The sequence below is a fragment of the Thalia democratica genome, chromosome 4 (assembly GCF_965202585.1).
Source record: "Thalia democratica chromosome 4, ktThaDemo2.hap1.1, whole genome shotgun sequence".
NCBI classification, from domain to species: Eukaryota; Metazoa; Chordata; class Thaliacea; order Salpida; family Salpidae; genus Thalia; species Thalia democratica.
The window spans coordinates 64,681,422-64,699,426 of NC_139168.1; the positions used below are offsets into that span (position 1 = coordinate 64,681,422).

Consider the following 18,005-nt stretch of genomic DNA (forward strand, 5'->3'; position numbering starts at 1 on the left):
CTATAGAAAAATATCTTTTTATACGCCTTTTCAGTTTGTATTTATTTATAAATGTTTTATGTATTTACATTTATGTAATTCAATGTTTTTGGTGTAATATAAAGAGTAAATATATTTAAATTTGAAAGGCTTAAGTAAATACCACATTTTTCTACAGAATTGCTGAAGAACAATGCAAAGCTTTGTCAAAAATCCATCCATATTGTAAAGACAAGTTAGAAATTGATTGGTTTTATTAATCTTTTTATTGCACTTTTTTTAGATTTTGAAGTTTATAATTTATCATTTAATAAAACGTCAGATGATACTTGATAAAGAAGCTGTATTTAAATTTTGAATTATAGGTTTATTTTAGAAAATATTTTTAAAGTTTGAGGTCAATTATCTTTAACTTTTGGTGTTTTAGTTGTGCAAAGTAAAAATCCAATTATAAAATTAAATAAAACAAACTTTCTTATTGTGTCGCACAGAAGCTTGAAGGAGACGCGGCAGTTGGACGTGAGATAAAAATGTTTTCAGAAATGGGAAATCCCCGATGAGATCCACAGGGAGCCGGCAAAGATGCAGTGCGGTGAGAAGTTGGGAAGTTTTCAGCAAGTAGAAGTGATTCAGCGCAAGAGGCTGGAAAACACCGGTCAGATCATCCACAACCACTATTGTTACGTCACAGGCATCCAGACACCTCACTTGCTTACTAGCAGAGGCGTGAGTAAATAAAAATTTTTATGAAAGAATAATATTTATTTTGTCTAATAAGCTCGAACTTTCTCTTCAGTTTCGTTTTAATTATTACTTTACATCGTGGTTTTGATAAAAAAAGAATTAGAGTGTTTAATGGTTTCAAAATATTCTTTCGTCCATGAATTAAGTGTTGAAAATTATTCTTACGATTCTTTGAACTTACTGTATCTTTTAATTTACTTTGATATGTTACTACTTTGTAGAGTTTTGAGTTTTAAATTGTAACTAAAATTTTTTTATAGTTTTTACTTAAGAATTGAATCTTGTAAAATTGGTCGTAGTTTTCAAACTGCTTCTTAAAACTAAAGGTAAACTAATTTGTCAAGACGTTGTAGAAATTAGAATAGCGTTTTTAGCTTATTTACTTATAAATATGTACACTAGTAGATTGGTTCAAATTATGTATTAAACAAATGAATATATTTGTACAGAGAAGTGTTCTTGTACACTATGCAGCAGTACCGTGACATGGAAGGCAGATGGATGAACCAGGTTGAAATGGAACTCAAGTTGGAGCTTACCAGGAACACAATCCTGCTCGTTGAAATTTTTAAGGAACTCAATGGTCAAACTTGTAGTCAACATTGTACTGTTTGTTAGTTGAAGTTTTGTTTGCATTATTGAAGTGTTTGAGTATGTATCAGTAGTTAAAAAAACACTTCATTAGGATTTTACTTGAAATATCGTAGTTGTTGTCAGTATATAACTAAGTTTCACAATTTAACTTTCAAAAGTAGCTTAATGTAGTGCTACAGAGTTCGTGCGCCTCAGGCCAAATCAGGCTTGGGTTTGGCGGTCTTAAGGCTCATTTTGCTTCGAATTCGCGTATTCTATGCCTATTTTTGCAAATTTCCCTAGCAAAATTATTTTGTTGTTTTTCAAACTCCTCTCTTGAGAGGTTTTCTGTTTGCGCTTGTGGTACTGGTCGCCTGAGTTTTTCACGAATTTTCGTATGTGTGTTACGTAAAAATAAGTATAAGTTAATGAATTTTCTTCGTTCAACTCAAGCTGAACTAAAACAACTTGACATATCTTTTAAAGGTAATATAGTAGAAAATAAGACGAATTTGTTACTTTCTTTATGGGTAAGTTTGTCAATATAGTTAAACCTACAGAGTTTTCGAACCTGTTAAACACGGTTTCAATTGGATTGTTTGGATAAGACCCAATGAAGGGAGAAATTTCAAGGCTCGTTGTGTAGTTTTTAGATCTGTAAAAGTTTTTCTTTTAATACGTTTTGGTACTGCCCTTGATAATCAAACCATACTCTTTTCTCGTACTGTGTTTTCTCAAATACATCGCGTCTACTTTGTATTTTGCTAATCTCTGCTCTTAACAATTCAATTTTAAGGTTGAAATCTATAACTTCGTTACAGGCTGTTATAATCTTGATTTTATTTTTGTGGTCTCACTCAATTACTTCGAGGCTCCACCTCATTGATTGATGCTCTGCACAATCTGCTAAGTAAATCAGGTCACGTCCCCTTTTGTATCATATTTATCTAGCATGCTATACGCTCTTCCCATAATTTAAGTTGGTAGAGGTTGATATCTAGGCTTGACATTAACCATTTCAATGAGGTTCTATCCAATAAGTTGAATTGTTTGTACTTACAATTTAGGTTTCGGTATGCTACAGGATCGGGGCTACTAAACAAGGCAAAACTAGAAACTAATGTCTTATGTTTGTCTTTTTTAAACTTATTTCAGTCCCTAGAAAGTTGACTGCTTTCAAAAATACAAAAAGTTATAACTTTAAATATTTCTAATCTTGTAAATTTATTATAAATTCAGTTGACAAAACATATATTTTTTTATTTTTAATGCTAACTTAAATCTTTATTTGTTTATACAAAGTAAACTTTTAATAAAATTAATTGCATTTAAAAATTGGGCCTTATTTAAGGAACCTATTGAATTCTATAGCTTTCTTACTATTTTAGGTGTCTTAGTCCCCATTGTTACCTTTAAATCAAACACGGTACACTGCACAATTTCTCAGAATATTTATGGCATAAAGTCGCATTTTAACACATTAATTATCTTATTTTTTGCTAAATTCTAATGATTAATTGAACTGAATTTTTTTTTAAGTACTATGTAAGAGTAAGACAAGTTTAAACTTAGGTGGCCGAAGAACAAAGTAAAACAAAAAAAACTTTTTATACGTATAAACAATTTCTATTAAAAAACTTTTTGCATATATGTACAACTCTAACAAAAACAATTTTTGTAAACAAAAAAAGGGAAAGTCCTTTAAATGTATTTACTCAAATTCATTATAGGAAAACAGCCAATTTATTAGGTATTTTCGCTATCTATCGTTTAGTTACGCACTTTCGCTGTGGACACAACGTGCGTAGATTCGCGAGAGGTGACTGTACTTGCTATAATAACAAATAAAATTTTAAATTAACACTAATAAATGATAAAATAAACTTAGTAACTGAATTAAATATTATGATATTGATAAGTTGAATTGTTTTATTATAAATAGATATACCGTACCGGTGTGAACTTTTTGTGCCCCGTAAAAATAACTTTTAACACATAACACTGCGTTTAGGTGCTCATTAAAAAAGGTACTAGATAATTGAAACTAGATATTTTAAAAATGACTAAAGTCGAAAAATATTTCTTGTAAATTAAAGTTTGTTAAATAGACATTTTCTTGAGATGGTGTTTGAGTCGTAAACCACTTTTGTGTTTAAGATGCCAAATCTCTTGATTCCGTTATTTTATAATGTGTCAGTTATACTTAAAAGCTTAAATACACCTGGGTTAGTATAAAAGTTTTGTTTTATTGATGCTTTTAACAGAATATTTTAAAGGTCAAAAAGAAGCTTGAATATGTTTAACTAAAAGTTATTCAAAACTATGTACATTTGAAAGCACTTAACCAAATACATTGAAAAACTTAATTTCTTGATACTTTCGCAAGATTTAGTTAAAATTTTTCAAATTTTTGTTGTACTGCGAAAACGAAAAATGTTTTATAAGTTTTAAAGATACGCAAATGTGCTAATAATAATACAACAAATAAATAAAGACTTTCAAGCTATAAAAAATAACACTCTCTGAATTTTTTGTAAACATATATGTTATAAATCAAACTATTTTATTACCAAGAGTTACGTTCTTTTGAATGCTTATAAAACAGTACTTACTTACGTTTTCGCGCATTAAAAAATGGTGACAGTTAAGTATGTAAATGTATTCGGACTAAAAGATGTGACTGTTCCGTCTGAAATTTTTACTTATTAGTTATTTTTCATTTGCACTGTCTGTTATCAATTTTAGCTTTAGTCTAGCTTTGATACTTATTAAACCTTGTTGACTTGCTTTATTTTGTGGGTAAATATAACTCATCAGCATTTAGAAATAAGACAATCGTTTATCACAGGATATTCTCATAGATACCCATACAAATCCCTATCTACGTACCCGTAAGCAGCCTCTTTATTTCGACATTAATCTTATTGTTATTCATTACATCACAAAACTAGATTATGGTTATATTGTGCATGTCTTATAATGATGATAAAACAAAACTATTAATGAATAATAGCGTTTGTAAGAAGGTAGTTTATTTTACAGATTTTTAACATAGTTAAATATACATAAAGTTAGAATATATTATTACTATAATTTTATTAGTTGTACAAATTACTAATGTTAAAAAATAAGTAGTTATAAAGTTTATCGTACTTTTAACAAACCATAAAAAGTATACTAGAATATATTAAGTGATGTCAATAATTTTTAAAAATTTTGTAGCAGCACACTTTTACAACAGCAAGTTTAAGTATTGCAGTATATAATTCAAATTTTTATATATTAAACATAAAATTATAATAACTTCTTGGATTTGATGATTACTTGAGGTTTTGGGAATTGATTCATAATGTTTAAAAAACGTTTTATGATGAGATTTAGTTTAATAAATAAAATTTCATTTTAAAAACTATCATCATCTAACTCCTTAATGAATTTGTAATTACTTAATATCAGAAATATTTATTATATTATTATTATGAATAATATATATCATATTTACAAAGTTTTAAATTCGTATTAATCTCTTAGCTTTTTTCTTTAACGATAACTTTTTCTTCTAAAATTTAATTAAAAATTTAAAAAAGAAGTTTTGTGTTGTGAGTTTACTTATTGAAGATTTAAAAAAGTACAATAGTCAAACTTACTATACAAATTTTATTTATTTAATAAAAGAAAAGTGTATATGTTTTCAAAGTTTGAAATTTTACACAGCTATTAGTAAAATTGGTTGTTCTTGTTATTCTTAAAAGTAAAATATTTAGGTCAAAAAAAAATATTGTAGCATTTTTTGAAATGAACTTATTTACTGAGCTGTTTATTATTAACGCAAAAACAAACTGTTAAAAATCTTTAAAATATTTAAAATTATTCCAATTTTCATTACTTAATTTAAAAGGTATTAGTTTTCTAACCAAAAACATACTTATGTTAAACTCCTTTTCAAAAGTAAAAAATTATTTAAGTTATACCACATGCATTTACAACATTAATAAAGAGCGTAAAACGATGGGTTACTATTGTTAGCGCTTTTTAAACTAAATCACCTTACTAAAACACAAGACAAGTTTTATACGTGTTTTTATAAATAAATTACATCATATTTTGTTAAACATTAAATTTAAATTCTTGCCTTTTAGATTCTTTTATTTTTTTTAGTTTTTAAATAAACTAGTGTCTTATAATCAAATTAAACATTTTGTTCTAAAAACTGTGCAAAAAATTATAAAACCGTAAAAAATTAACAAACTTTTGAATTTTCTTGGAAACATTTCAAATATTTTACGTTCAGAGAACATTATACAGGATAATAGTATCTTAAAACATTTATTACTAGAAATAAGTCAACCAAAAAAAAATTAATATAAACATATCTTAAATAATAAGAAACATGATAAAAAAACTAAAAATTAGTAAAATGATTATTTTAAATTTCAATAATATTGACCTTGGTATTATCATTTATTTTTTATATTGTTATTATACTATTTATATGTTATTTTATGTAATATGTAAAAATAAGTATAAAAATTAAAAATACTACTTTTATATACCTTTTTCGTTAAAATCTTTATCATTTAAAACTATTATAAGTCTTATCATTTAAAACCTTAACAAAAAAAATGGGTAAAAGTAAAAGAATTTTTCCCATCGACAAAAGCCTTTAAAAAATTAAAGTGATACTTTCTGGCCACCGTAAAAAATATTAGTTAAAAAAAGTGTTGGAACGAGAATAAAAATAACGAAAAAGAAAGAAAAATAACGAAATAGAGAACAAAGATAAATAGTTTAAGTTCGTTTTTGATGTTATTGAAACTATTCAGGCATAGCTTATCTGCTTTAAAACATTGAGCCTGATGACCCAACGTATTGCTTAATATTTAAACAATCGCTTTTTATACGACGTTTGATAATATGCATTCGAACATACATTTTTCTTTGTAGTTGCGTATTTTTTCATGTGTTCTGATTCTTCCTCCCAACATTTTACGATTGTCGGACCTTATTTACATATTTTTGTTTGGCATGCGAGAGTAGCAGAATATTTTCTACAGATTTATGTTGAATATTTAGTTGTACGAGTGTTTAGTCCAAAGAGTTTATTAAACAATACCATAAACATGGTTTCCTTTAAGCTTGTAAAAAACCTAGAATTTGACAATTTAGACCAAAAGAAGTCAGGAAAAACCTGTAATTTAAAACATAAATAATATAAATAAAACCGGAAATTTTGAACGAAAATAATTGAAATATCTGGAATCTAAAAGTCTACACGTACAATAATAAAATTTCTATTGAAAAAAAAAAGTTGTTATAAAATAAAAATGATTTGTCATAAAATCAACCCAAAAACTTGTACTTTGGAAAGCCTAAAAGAAATTCAGAAAACCCGAAAAAATTTCTTAAAAACCTCACGTTACCCTGTTTAGAACTTCAATTTATTTTCGTCTTAACCCTTACACAAAACGGTGGTCAAAAAATTTTATATTATTTATAGGTTTTTTTTTGTAGCGTTTTACCCCAGTTGTGCCTGTGACCTCCTTTGTCTAACGCTTTCGTGTTCTTTTTCTTTAAGAGGTGTGCATACAATTAACATAGAAACAGTTTTATAAAAATAAGAATAATTTTATTTATATTAAAAACGTGTTGTTTCATAGGTTACTATGAAGAAGGACCAAGTAGACGCAAAAAGACTCAAGAACCAGAAGCGAAGTAACTAAAAATACTGCAAATTTGTTCCTACGTCATAGTGTTTCTTACTTTAATAGGTGAACATTGTTTGTTTTAGTTTATAAATTATAGTGAGTTGATGAAATAAGTTGAATTTGATATTTCAGAATACATTTCAATACAATTCAGTATAATACAAGTCAAAAGGTACACATTTTAAATTAAAGTTTTTTACCATTATTACGTCATTAAATTATTTGGAATGAAGCAGGACCGGACCACCATGGTAGCCTAAACCAGAAGTCGCAGTGCACTTAAAAAAAAAACGTTGTCGTGGTCCGCACTTAAACGAAACATTATTAAAACAAAAATGTAATAAAATATACTATGATAAAGCACTCGTAAATAGTTTTATTATTAACATTTAAATTCTTTATTTTAAAGTAGGGCTTAATGTTATCCGCTCTTGGAACTGTCGCTCTACAAACGAAATTTGATAAAATAATTATTTTTACATTAAAATTAAATGAGCTATCAATTCCACGGCAAAACAATGAGTTAACAGTAGCTTTAAAAGGTCCTTACAGTTCAAAAAAAACTTGTTGAGTATTTATTACATGTCGTTTTGTTGTAATAATTTTTTTTATAGTTTAAATTACTGTAAACATACATATACACAACTGAATATTTATCTTTTTAATTTCGAATACTACCTTTTTAGTTGTACAACTCAGTACTGTTGACCAAAACGATTTTTCAAACTTTTTATTTCATAGGTGTTTTATACTTTTATAAACTAAAAATACTCAGCTTGAATACATTTAATTATGTCATCAATTGTTTAAAAACACAGTAACATTAATATTAAAACTAGCTTTACAGTGTTAAGCTTATTTACTGTAACACAGGTTTCAAGTAATTAATTTTTTAGAACACTAAGCTTATGGTAATTTTTAGTTTTGATGATGTTGTTAAAATTAGTTTTTTGTTGTGAGTTTATTTTACTATTAACTTTTAACTTAGAGATTAAAACAAGTAAAATAATCAAACTTACTATCGAATTTGTAACATCTCAGTGAGTAAAAAATATATTATATTTATAAAGATTTCAAAATAGTATAGTTATTAGTGAAACTTGCTATTCTTTAAAAAATGTTAAAGTCGAAAACAAAAATAGTGTTAAAGTAAACTTAAAAACTGCAGTAATTGTTATAAACGAAAATAGAAAATGTTAAAGTCAAAAACAAAAATAGTGTTGAAGTAAACTTAAAAACTGCAGTAATTGTTATAAATGAAAAAAGAAAATGTTAAAGTCAAAAACAAAAATATTGTTAAAGTAAACTTAAAAACTGCGGTAATTGTTATAAACGAATAAAGAAAATTTTAAAATATTTTCTTATTAAATTCATATTAATAACATTTAAGTTGATCTTTTTAAAATAATAGCTTATCTTAATTTTGAATTAAAAGTTGCGCAATATTTATAATCTAAACAACATTAATTAAACAATTTAAAAGTTTGAGTTTTTATTCTACACAGTGTTTCATGCGTAACGCAATGATCACGAATTTAAAACTCTATAAAGTAAGACTGACAAAGCTATATATAGTATTATTAAGTGCTAACAATTTATACTAATAAGATTCTAGTTAAAACTGATTAAATTAAATAAGTTTGTTAAATTAACCAAAATTCCTAAGCGCTTAATAACGAATTGAATAACTATTATAGAGCTATCATTCAAGTTATTATGAGGGTTAAATTAAATTTTAATACAAAAAACTTATTGGATTTAGCATACAATGAAATAAGTTTATGAAATACAAATACGATATAAATACAAGCACAAATGCAACAAACTTAAAAATGGTAAAATATGCAATTACGGACATGAAAATGTTATGATTTCAAATTAAATTTAGCCAAGTGTCTATATTTACCAATTAACTTAGTTATGGAGTTGAGAGAGGATTTTTCGTCAGCAAATGCTATTTCCAATCTATTAATAATACACAGAGAGCATATTCTGCTCGGTTTGCGTTGATTAGTTTTATGCATTATCTTCCATTTAACATTGTTCTTAATCATATCTTCTTTGAAGTTAGCGGCGTGAAAAAACGAGCTGAATTTTGTGGATTCTTTCAGATTTTAATTTCTGCAGCTATGCATATTTTCGTTGTATCTTGTTTTAAAGTTTATTGCAGTTTCCAAAAAAATGCTGTTCTTTGTTATCATATGAGACAGTAGCTTTGTATATGAAACGTCTGGAAAGGCATTTACCTTCCACTGGGCATGAGGTTATAAATCTACAATTGCAAGTTGTTTAATTTTTCTTCTGGTTTTTACTTTCCTCTTTGATTTTGAGATTTGATTTGGTGATTTCAGATTCTATGTTGGGCATACATGAATAACTTATTTTGATTGTCTTTCTGTTGAGAGTTTTATTTATCCGTATTTAGGGAAACGCTTATATACTAATTTAAGAAGATTTACCTATTTTTGTCTTTAATGTTGCGTTAAAAGGGGGGTTGTAGTATAACGTTTGCTTTTTTCTTTTTTTTTCTACCGACCGTACCATAATTTTGATATGAGTATTCTACGACTTTACTAAAGCCACTGTTTTTTAACGCCTTCTCGTATGATTCCTTGTAAGTATATGACATAGTCTTGTTTTTTGATAAAGCAGATAATATATTTTGTATCATATTATGTAGTTCTCTTTTGACGCTTGGTGGATGGTTAGAGTTTTTGTTTATGTTTTTTTCATTAGCGTTGTGTTTTCTATGGGGATAATATATCATTCTATAGATCAAGTAATACATCCAGGATTCTATCTTACTGCTGTCCAATTCGATCTTATTTTTTAAATTTTGTTCAGAGAAACCCGCTCTTATATTTTTTTTTGTCTTTTCTTTGATTCTTTTTGATCGCTTTTTATTTATCAAAAGTCCATCATGGCGGTACAACTCGAAGTTATCTTTAGAAAAAAATTGGTTTGAGTTTTTAAATAGGAACAAAACGATTAACTTGCAAACTTCAGCGCCATGGTAGCTTCCCATCGGAACGTCAAATAGGTCGTCTTTTGCATTCTTTTTGATCCAAACTTCGTTGACATGTCTGAGAACTGCCTTGCATGAGCGTAGTATAGTATTTATGTCTGAGTTTGTTATTTTCATTTATTTCTTTGCAAATTCGATAGATTTTTTTAGTAACATATTTTTCGAGTTACTTGGGTAGGACTATTCTATATTAAATTTTATAAACGTGTAACTACTCTTGTTGTTGATTTTATTAAACCATTTTATAACATTATCAGTTTTTTCCATTGCTGTAACTTAGTTTTTTCTTTAACTATATTCTAAATTCTTAACAATAATTTTATATTCTAAACAACCAAATACTATGTTAAACGCTTCTGCTACAGCAAACAGTCAATGTATATGTTATAATACACAACATGAATGAAGTTTTACTTTTAGTAACATAATAAAGTAAATACAATTACTGGTCACTCTTCTTAACATTATTAAAACTATTGAGAAATTTAACGACCTTATGTGAACACAAGTAATATTTTGTTCAAGTTAAATATTTGTACAAAGTGTTTACCTCCTTCGTTTTATTAAAAAATTTAATGCTTGCCTATGCTAACCAATTTTCTGCTATAAAATTCTATTTTAATAAAAATTTTTGTGTTGTAGTAACAACTGTGTCAGAAGTTTTTAAACAATGGACATTAATTAAAATTAAGGATGTTTCTTAAAATCATGTCCATCATACTAACTTTAAACCTCGTAACAGTTTAACTCTATTTATTAAAAATAAGTAAAGTATTTCAACTAAAACATTAAAAGACTTTAAAATAAAACAAAAATAATAAAATACAAGCGTTTAAATTTGTGTTATTTTTATCACACATGTTTTAATGAATTCAACTTGTGTATATTATAGTTTTAATTATAACTGTGTAATGATATTAACATCTCATTTTCGTATTTTAAAGCGGATGTTGTAAACTGTCTACGCAGATTTCGTGACGTGCTTCCAGTATTAAAAACAAACATTTTTATTATTTTAAGGAGTTAATTTCATTCCGACGAGTATATATCGGCGTTTGTCTTTCAAATACGCGTTAAAAGTGAGTTGCAAATTTATTCCGCATTATGATCTAGTTACGATTAAGTTTAACGTTTTATTCAAGTTTCGAGAATAAAGAAAACGTCTGCATCGCGGAGTTGATGTTAGTATTTATGTAACTTTACTTTTACGATTGTTGATACTTTTTATAGATTTTATTTGTGTCGTGATTTAATAGTTTCTTTCTTCAGAACTAAGAATTATTATTGAAAATAAAGTAAATTGCATTTATTTAAAGTGTGTTTTATTCATAACTTAGGAATAAGTTTGTAATTATATTAAACTAGCTCGAAATTAAAGTCCTATTTGGTTAAAGTGGAAACCACGCAGTGTCTTTTAAGAACGCTGAATCTTCTGGTTACAAATCTTTAAGCAGTCAACAGAATAAATGCACACAAACAACAATGACGATATCAATCTTAATAATTCTCATCAAGCAGAGATGATGAATGATAATGCTGAATTTTATCCGTCAAACAGCATTCAACAACAATTTAGAAAATCAAGCGAAGTTAAGCAGCTAACAAATGAAGAAGAGTTAAGAGTTTTGCAAATGCAAATAAAAAAGTTAAATAATAGATTAAAGCAGTCTAGATCACCACATTACGAACGTGCGATGCTAGAAAAACGCGAACCTTTTTACGATGATTACGAAAAAAGTAATCAAAATAATTTAAACATTTTTAGCGACACATTTAAGGCGCAAAGACTAAGTAAAAAGTTTAAAAGGTTAGACTTTGTAAGAAACCCTCGTGATATTATTAGTTTTTTCGAAGAGGAAATGTTTAATGAAAATATTTCTAGTAATACAGAAAAGTATAAATTTTTAACTGGGTTTTGGCCGAGAGAAGAGTTGTCAGACTATTATAAAATGACAGAACGAGGTGAAAGAAACTACAGTTCTTTAAGAAACTTTTTTATTAATAGGGACAATCAATTAGCTGAAATTTTAGATAAAATTCCAATTTGGAATGAGTGTACAAACTTTAATAAAATATTTGCTACAGCCGTAAGTTGGGCCAAATGTCGAGAACAGGACAGAATTAAGTTTTTTCTTGCATACTTAATGCCCTTTTCGATCAAAGATAAGATTAGGGAACATTTTGATGAAAGCTTAGAACTTTTTAAAAGAAAAGGACAAGCCATATGGAATGCTTATAAAGAAAACGCATTAATACCTAAGCAAGTTAATTACAATAGACTACAGCAGTATGAGCAAAGTCAGCATAGGGCTAAAATAAATTACCATGAGCGAGTTCGTCCTAATTATCAACAAAATTTTCATTTTAGAGATAATTGTATTAATCATAATTACAATTATCGTCAACATAACCAAGATAGAGATAGTTTTAAACCAAGAAAATCATACAATGGGAATAGTAGTAATAATGTTAACATAGCACAGTGTTTGTCATGTCATCAACACTTACCTAGAAAAACATCTAATACAAGCAAAGAGTTTCAAACAACCAAAGAAAAAGCTCAGGTAACCAAAAACACTATAGCAGTTGGAGTAACTGGTCAAGTAGTATGGTTTAACGTTCGCAAAGGTTACGGTTTTATTCAACGTAATGATCGGAACAGCGATATTTTTGTTCATTATACAGCTATCGTCAAAAACAACCCTAACAAATTCTTAAGGTCTCTTGCACAAGGAGAAAAAGTCCAGTTTGATATTGTTGTAGGTAAAAATAACATGTCAGAAGCCGCAAACGTGACAGGTCCTAATGGTAAAACAGTTCAAGGGTCTAAGTATGCTGTAGATAAAAATTCAAACTACAATCAAAAACTTCAACAAAATATATTTAACGCAAACCATCATTCTAGTAACCTCCAACAGCAGAAAATAAAAGCTAGTAGACCTTATTATCAAGCTTTTGCTTTTACAGCAAAACAAGGTAAACTAAGGAAAGAAAAACATCGAAACCAACAGCAGAAAAATAGCAGTTACAATAAAAAATATGCTAGCGAACCAAAAAATAAAACGCCAACAGTGCAGCTTAAAAGTTATAAACAAGACTCAGGCTATTACCATTCCTCAAAAACAAAATCAGAAACCAGTGTATCAAGAAACATATTAGCTAAAGAGAAAAACAATTTGGCAGTACTAGATTCCTTTAACAAAAAAGAGATTATAACACAGAATAGAAAAAAGTCAGAATTACTATTAGCAGGTCTAAAACTTTTAACATTTATCATAAAGCCCTTTTGAAGATAAAATATAAATATTTTCGTAAAACTAACAAAACAAACTTCAGTAGTGGTAAAAAGTTGTAACTTTATTTTAAAATGAAAATCTATTTTAATATTTTCTAAAATCAGGTAATTTTTTTAAGAAGTTAAAATGAAAGAAACTATTAAGTGTATTTATTTTGTATTCTTTTCTGATAAAATTTCTGAATTGTAAAGTTTATTGCTTTTTTACTTTTAATGATGTGTTATGAAGTTTTTTATATTATAAATTACAATTTAGTAATTAAACTATTAATTAAAAGCTATCAAATAGCAATTATAAAATAGAAAAGTTTAATATGCCTATTTTTTTAAATTAAAAATTTAGTAACTACATTTTTTTCTAATTTTAAAACAAAACTAAATTACCAGATTTTTTTAGCTCGTAAAATAATCAAGTTCAAGTTTAAAGCTTTCAAATTCGACTCGTGATAAACTTTTCCTATAAATTTTGAATTTAAAAGTACTTTCAACTCCCATTTAGTTTTGACTGTTAACGATCGAATAAAAGCACTCGCTAAATTTTTCTCTTTAAAATTTCTATAATGCTTAGAAATTGCTCGTGTTGCTTTTTGAGATATTTTATACTTGAATCCTTTAAAAGTTTGTGCATGAAAATACTACTTATTGTTTTGTAAAATATTTTAAAGAAAATGTTTTCTGTTTTGTTTATTAAAGTTTGCGAGTTGAATATTAAGAACATATGTTTTCTAAGTTAAAAACAAAATTAAAGTTTTTCATGTTTTTTAAACTATTAATTTTCTTTTAATGCATCTTTAAATGCTTAATTTTTGTTTTGTTTTGTATAAAAAAATGGGTTTGAAAGTAAATACTGACAGTTTCGTTATTGTCTTGTGGCATAATAACATAGAAGTTTTTACTAAACTTTCTTGAAAGAATATCTCAACTTTTTTTTTTCTTTTTTGAGCCGCGTATTTTTGAAATGAATACTACAATGTTGGACAATGAAAAGATGAATTTTCCTATGTCAACAAGTGACTTCGATGAATTTTTGAATTTGAAGTTTAGAGAAGAACAAGCGAGTTAAAACAATTCGTTCCTGCTAAATAAACCACCGTAGAAGAAGAAATCGGAAGAGAAACGCCGGAATAGAAGATGCCCGAGGACAACAGGCACAAGGACAAGAACCCCAAGGATAAGAAGCCTGAGGACAACTAAATGACTATCATTGTTACTTTGTTGTGTTTTATCTTAGTTTTTGTAAATTATGTAATTTTTGAGATAGTTATTCAGTTTCTTTTTCTTACTTTTTTTTTTGACGCGGCCTTTTAACAATTATAAAAAAGTTTAAAGTTAAGTAGGATTTTAAGGATTTAAATTATTTAAAACCAGGCTTAAAACGTTAAAATTGAAAATTTAAAAAGAAACAATGTAATGATATTAACAATTCATTTTCGTATTTTAAAGCGGATGTTGTAAACTGTCTACGCAGATTTCGTGACGTGCTTCCAGTATTAAAAACAAACATTTTTATTATTTTAAGGAGTTAATTTCATTCCGACGAGTATATATCGGCGTTTGTCTTTCAAATACGCGTTAAAAGTGAGTTGCAAATTTATTCCGCATTATGATCTAGTTACGATTAAGTTTAACGTTTTATTCAAGTTTCGAGAATAAAGAAAACGTCTGCATCGCGGAGTTGATGTTAGTATTTATGTAACTTTACTTTTACGATTGTTGATACTTTTTATAGATTTTATTTGTGTCGTGATTTAATAGTTTCTTTCTTCAGAACTAAGAATTATTATTGAAAATAAAGTAAATTGCATTTATTTAAAGTGTGTTTTATTCATAACTTAGGAATAAGTTTGTAATTATATTAAACTAGCTCGAAATTAAAGTCCTATTTGGTTAAAGTGGAAACCACGCAGTGTCTTTTAAGAACCCTGAATCTTCTGGTTACAAATCTTTAAGCAGTCAACAGAATAAATGCACACAAACAACAATGACGATATCAATCTTAATAATTCTCATCAAGCAGAGATGATGAATGATAATGCTGAATTTTATCCGTCAAACAGCATTCAACAACAATTTAGAAAATCAAGCGAAGTTAAGCAGCTAACAAATGAAGAAGAGTTAAGAGTTTTGCAAATGCAAATAAAAAAGTTAAATAATAGATTAAAGCAGTCTAGATCACCACATTACGAACGTGCGATGCTAGAAAAACGCGAACCTTTTTACGATGATTACGAAAAAAGTAATCAAAATAATTTAAACATTTTTAGCGACACATTTAAGGCGCAAAGACTAAGTAAAAAGTTTAAAAGGTTAGACTTTGTAAGAAACCCTCGTGATATTATTAGTTTTTTCGAAGAGGAAATGTTTAATGAAAATATTTCTAGTAATACAGAAAAGTATAAATTTTTAACTGGGTTTTGGCCGAGAGAAGAGTTGTCAGACTATTATAAAATGACAGAACGAGGTGAAAGAAACTACAGTTCTTTAAGAAACTTTTTTATTAATAGGGACAATCAATTAGCTGAAATTTTAGATAAAATTCCAATTTGGAATGAGTGTACAAACTTTAATAAAATATTTGCTACAGCCGTAAGTTGGGCCAAATGTCGAGAACAGGACAGAATTAAGTTTTTTCTTGCATACTTAATGCCCTTTTCGATCAAAGATAAGATTAGGGAACATTTTGATGAAAGCTTAGAACTTTTTAAAAGAAAAGGACAAGCCATATGGAATGCTTATAAAGAAAACGCATTAATACCTAAGCAAGTTAATTACAATAGACTACAGCAGTATGAGCAAAGTCAGCATAGGGCTAAAATAAATTACCATGAGCGAGTTCGTCCTAATTATCAACAAAATTTTCATTTTAGAGATAATTGTATTAATCATAATTACAATTATCGTCAACATAACCAAGATAGAGATAGTTTTAAACCAAGAAAATCATACAATGGGAGTAGTAGTAATAATGTTAACATAGCACAGTGTTTGTCATGTCATCAACACTTACCTAGAAAAACATCTAATACAAGCAAAGAGTTTCAAACAACCAAAGAAAAAGCTCAGGTAACCAAAAACACTATAGCAGTTGGAGTAACTGGTCAAGTAGTATGGTTTAACGTTCGCAAAGGTTACGGTTTTATTCAACGTAATGATCGGAACAGCGATATTTTTGTTCATTATACAGCTATCGTCAAAAACAACCCTAACAAATTCTTAAGGTCTCTTGCACAAGGAGAAAAAGTCCAGTTTGATATTGTTGTAGGTAAAAATAACATGTCAGAAGCCGCAAACGTGACAGGTCCTAATGGTAAAACAGTTCAAGGGTCTAAGTATGCTGTAGATAAAAATTCAAACTACAATCAAAAACTTCAACAAAATATATTTAACGCAAACCATCATTCTAGTAACCTCCAACAGCAGAAAATAAAAGCTAGTAGACCTTATTATCAAGCTTTTGCTTTTACAGCAAAACAAGGTAAACTAAGGAAAGAAAAACATCGAAACCAACAGCAGAAAAATAGCAGTTACAATAAAAAATATGCTAGCGAACCAAAAAATAAAACGCCAACAGTGCAGCTTAAAAGTTATAAACAAGACTCAGGCTATTACCATTCCTCAAAAACAAAATCAGAAACCAGTGTATCAAGAAACATATTAGCTAAAGAGAAAAACAATTTGGCAGTACTAGATTCCTTTAACAAAAAAGAGATTATAACACAGAATAGAAAAAAGTCAGAATTACTATTAGCAGGTCTAAAACTTTTAACATTTATCATAAAGCCCTTTTGAAGATAAAATATAAATATTTTCGTAAAACTAACAAAACAAACTTCAGTAGTGGTAAAAAGTTGTAACTTTATTTTAAAATGAAAATCTATTTTAATATTTTCTAAAATCAGGTAATTTTTTTAAGAAGTTAAAATGAAAGAAACTATTAAGTGTATTTATTTTGTATTCTTTTCTGATAAAATTTCTGAATTGTAAAGTTTATTGCTTTTTTACTTTTAATGATGTGTTATGAAGTTTTTTATATTATAAATTACAATTTAGTAATTAAACTATTAATTAAAAGCTATCAAATAGCAATTATAAAATAGAAAAGTTTAATATGCCTATTTTTTTAAATTAAAAATTTAGTAACTACATTTTTTTCTAATTTTAAAACAAAACTAAATTACCAGATTTTTTTAGCTCGTAAAATAATCAAGTTCAAGTTTAAAGCTTTCAAATTCGACTCGTGATAAACTTTTCCTATAAATTTTGAATTTAAAAGTACTTTCAACTCCCATTTAGTTTTGACTGTTAACGATCGAATAAAAGCACTCGCTAAATTTTTCTCTTTAAAATTTCTATAATGCTTAGAAATTGCTCGTGTTGCTTTTTGAGATATTTTATACTTGAATCCTTTAAAAGTTTGTGCATGAAAATACTACTTATTGTTTTGTAAAATATTTTAAAGAAAATGTTTTCTGTTTTGTTTATTAAAGTTTGCGAGTTGAATATTAAGAACATATGTTTTCTAAGTTAAAAACAAAATTAAAGTTTTTCATGTTTTTTAAACTATTAATTTTCTTTTAATGCATCTTTAAATGCTTAATTTTTGTTTTGTTTTGTATAAAAAAATGGGTTTGAAAGTAAATACTGACAGTTTCGTTATTGTCTTGTGGCATAATAACATAGAAGT

The 18,005-nt window shown here is 27.3% G+C and overlaps 1 protein-coding gene across 1 annotated transcript in view; it reads left to right on the forward strand.

Annotated features, from left to right (window-relative positions):
• The window catches only part of LOC145833555 (CD109 antigen-like), a 53,498-nt gene that overhangs the window by 270 nt on the left and 35,223 nt on the right, over positions 1–18,005 (forward strand). The window contains exons 2-5 of the mRNA XM_082940723.1: positions 158–204; positions 520–705; positions 1,198–1,332; positions 6,954–7,008. Coding sequence (XP_082796849.1) covers positions 158–204; positions 520–705; positions 1,198–1,332; positions 6,954–7,008 — 423 coding nt within the window. The remainder of the gene's footprint in view (positions 1–157; positions 205–519; positions 706–1,197; positions 1,333–6,953; positions 7,009–18,005) is intronic.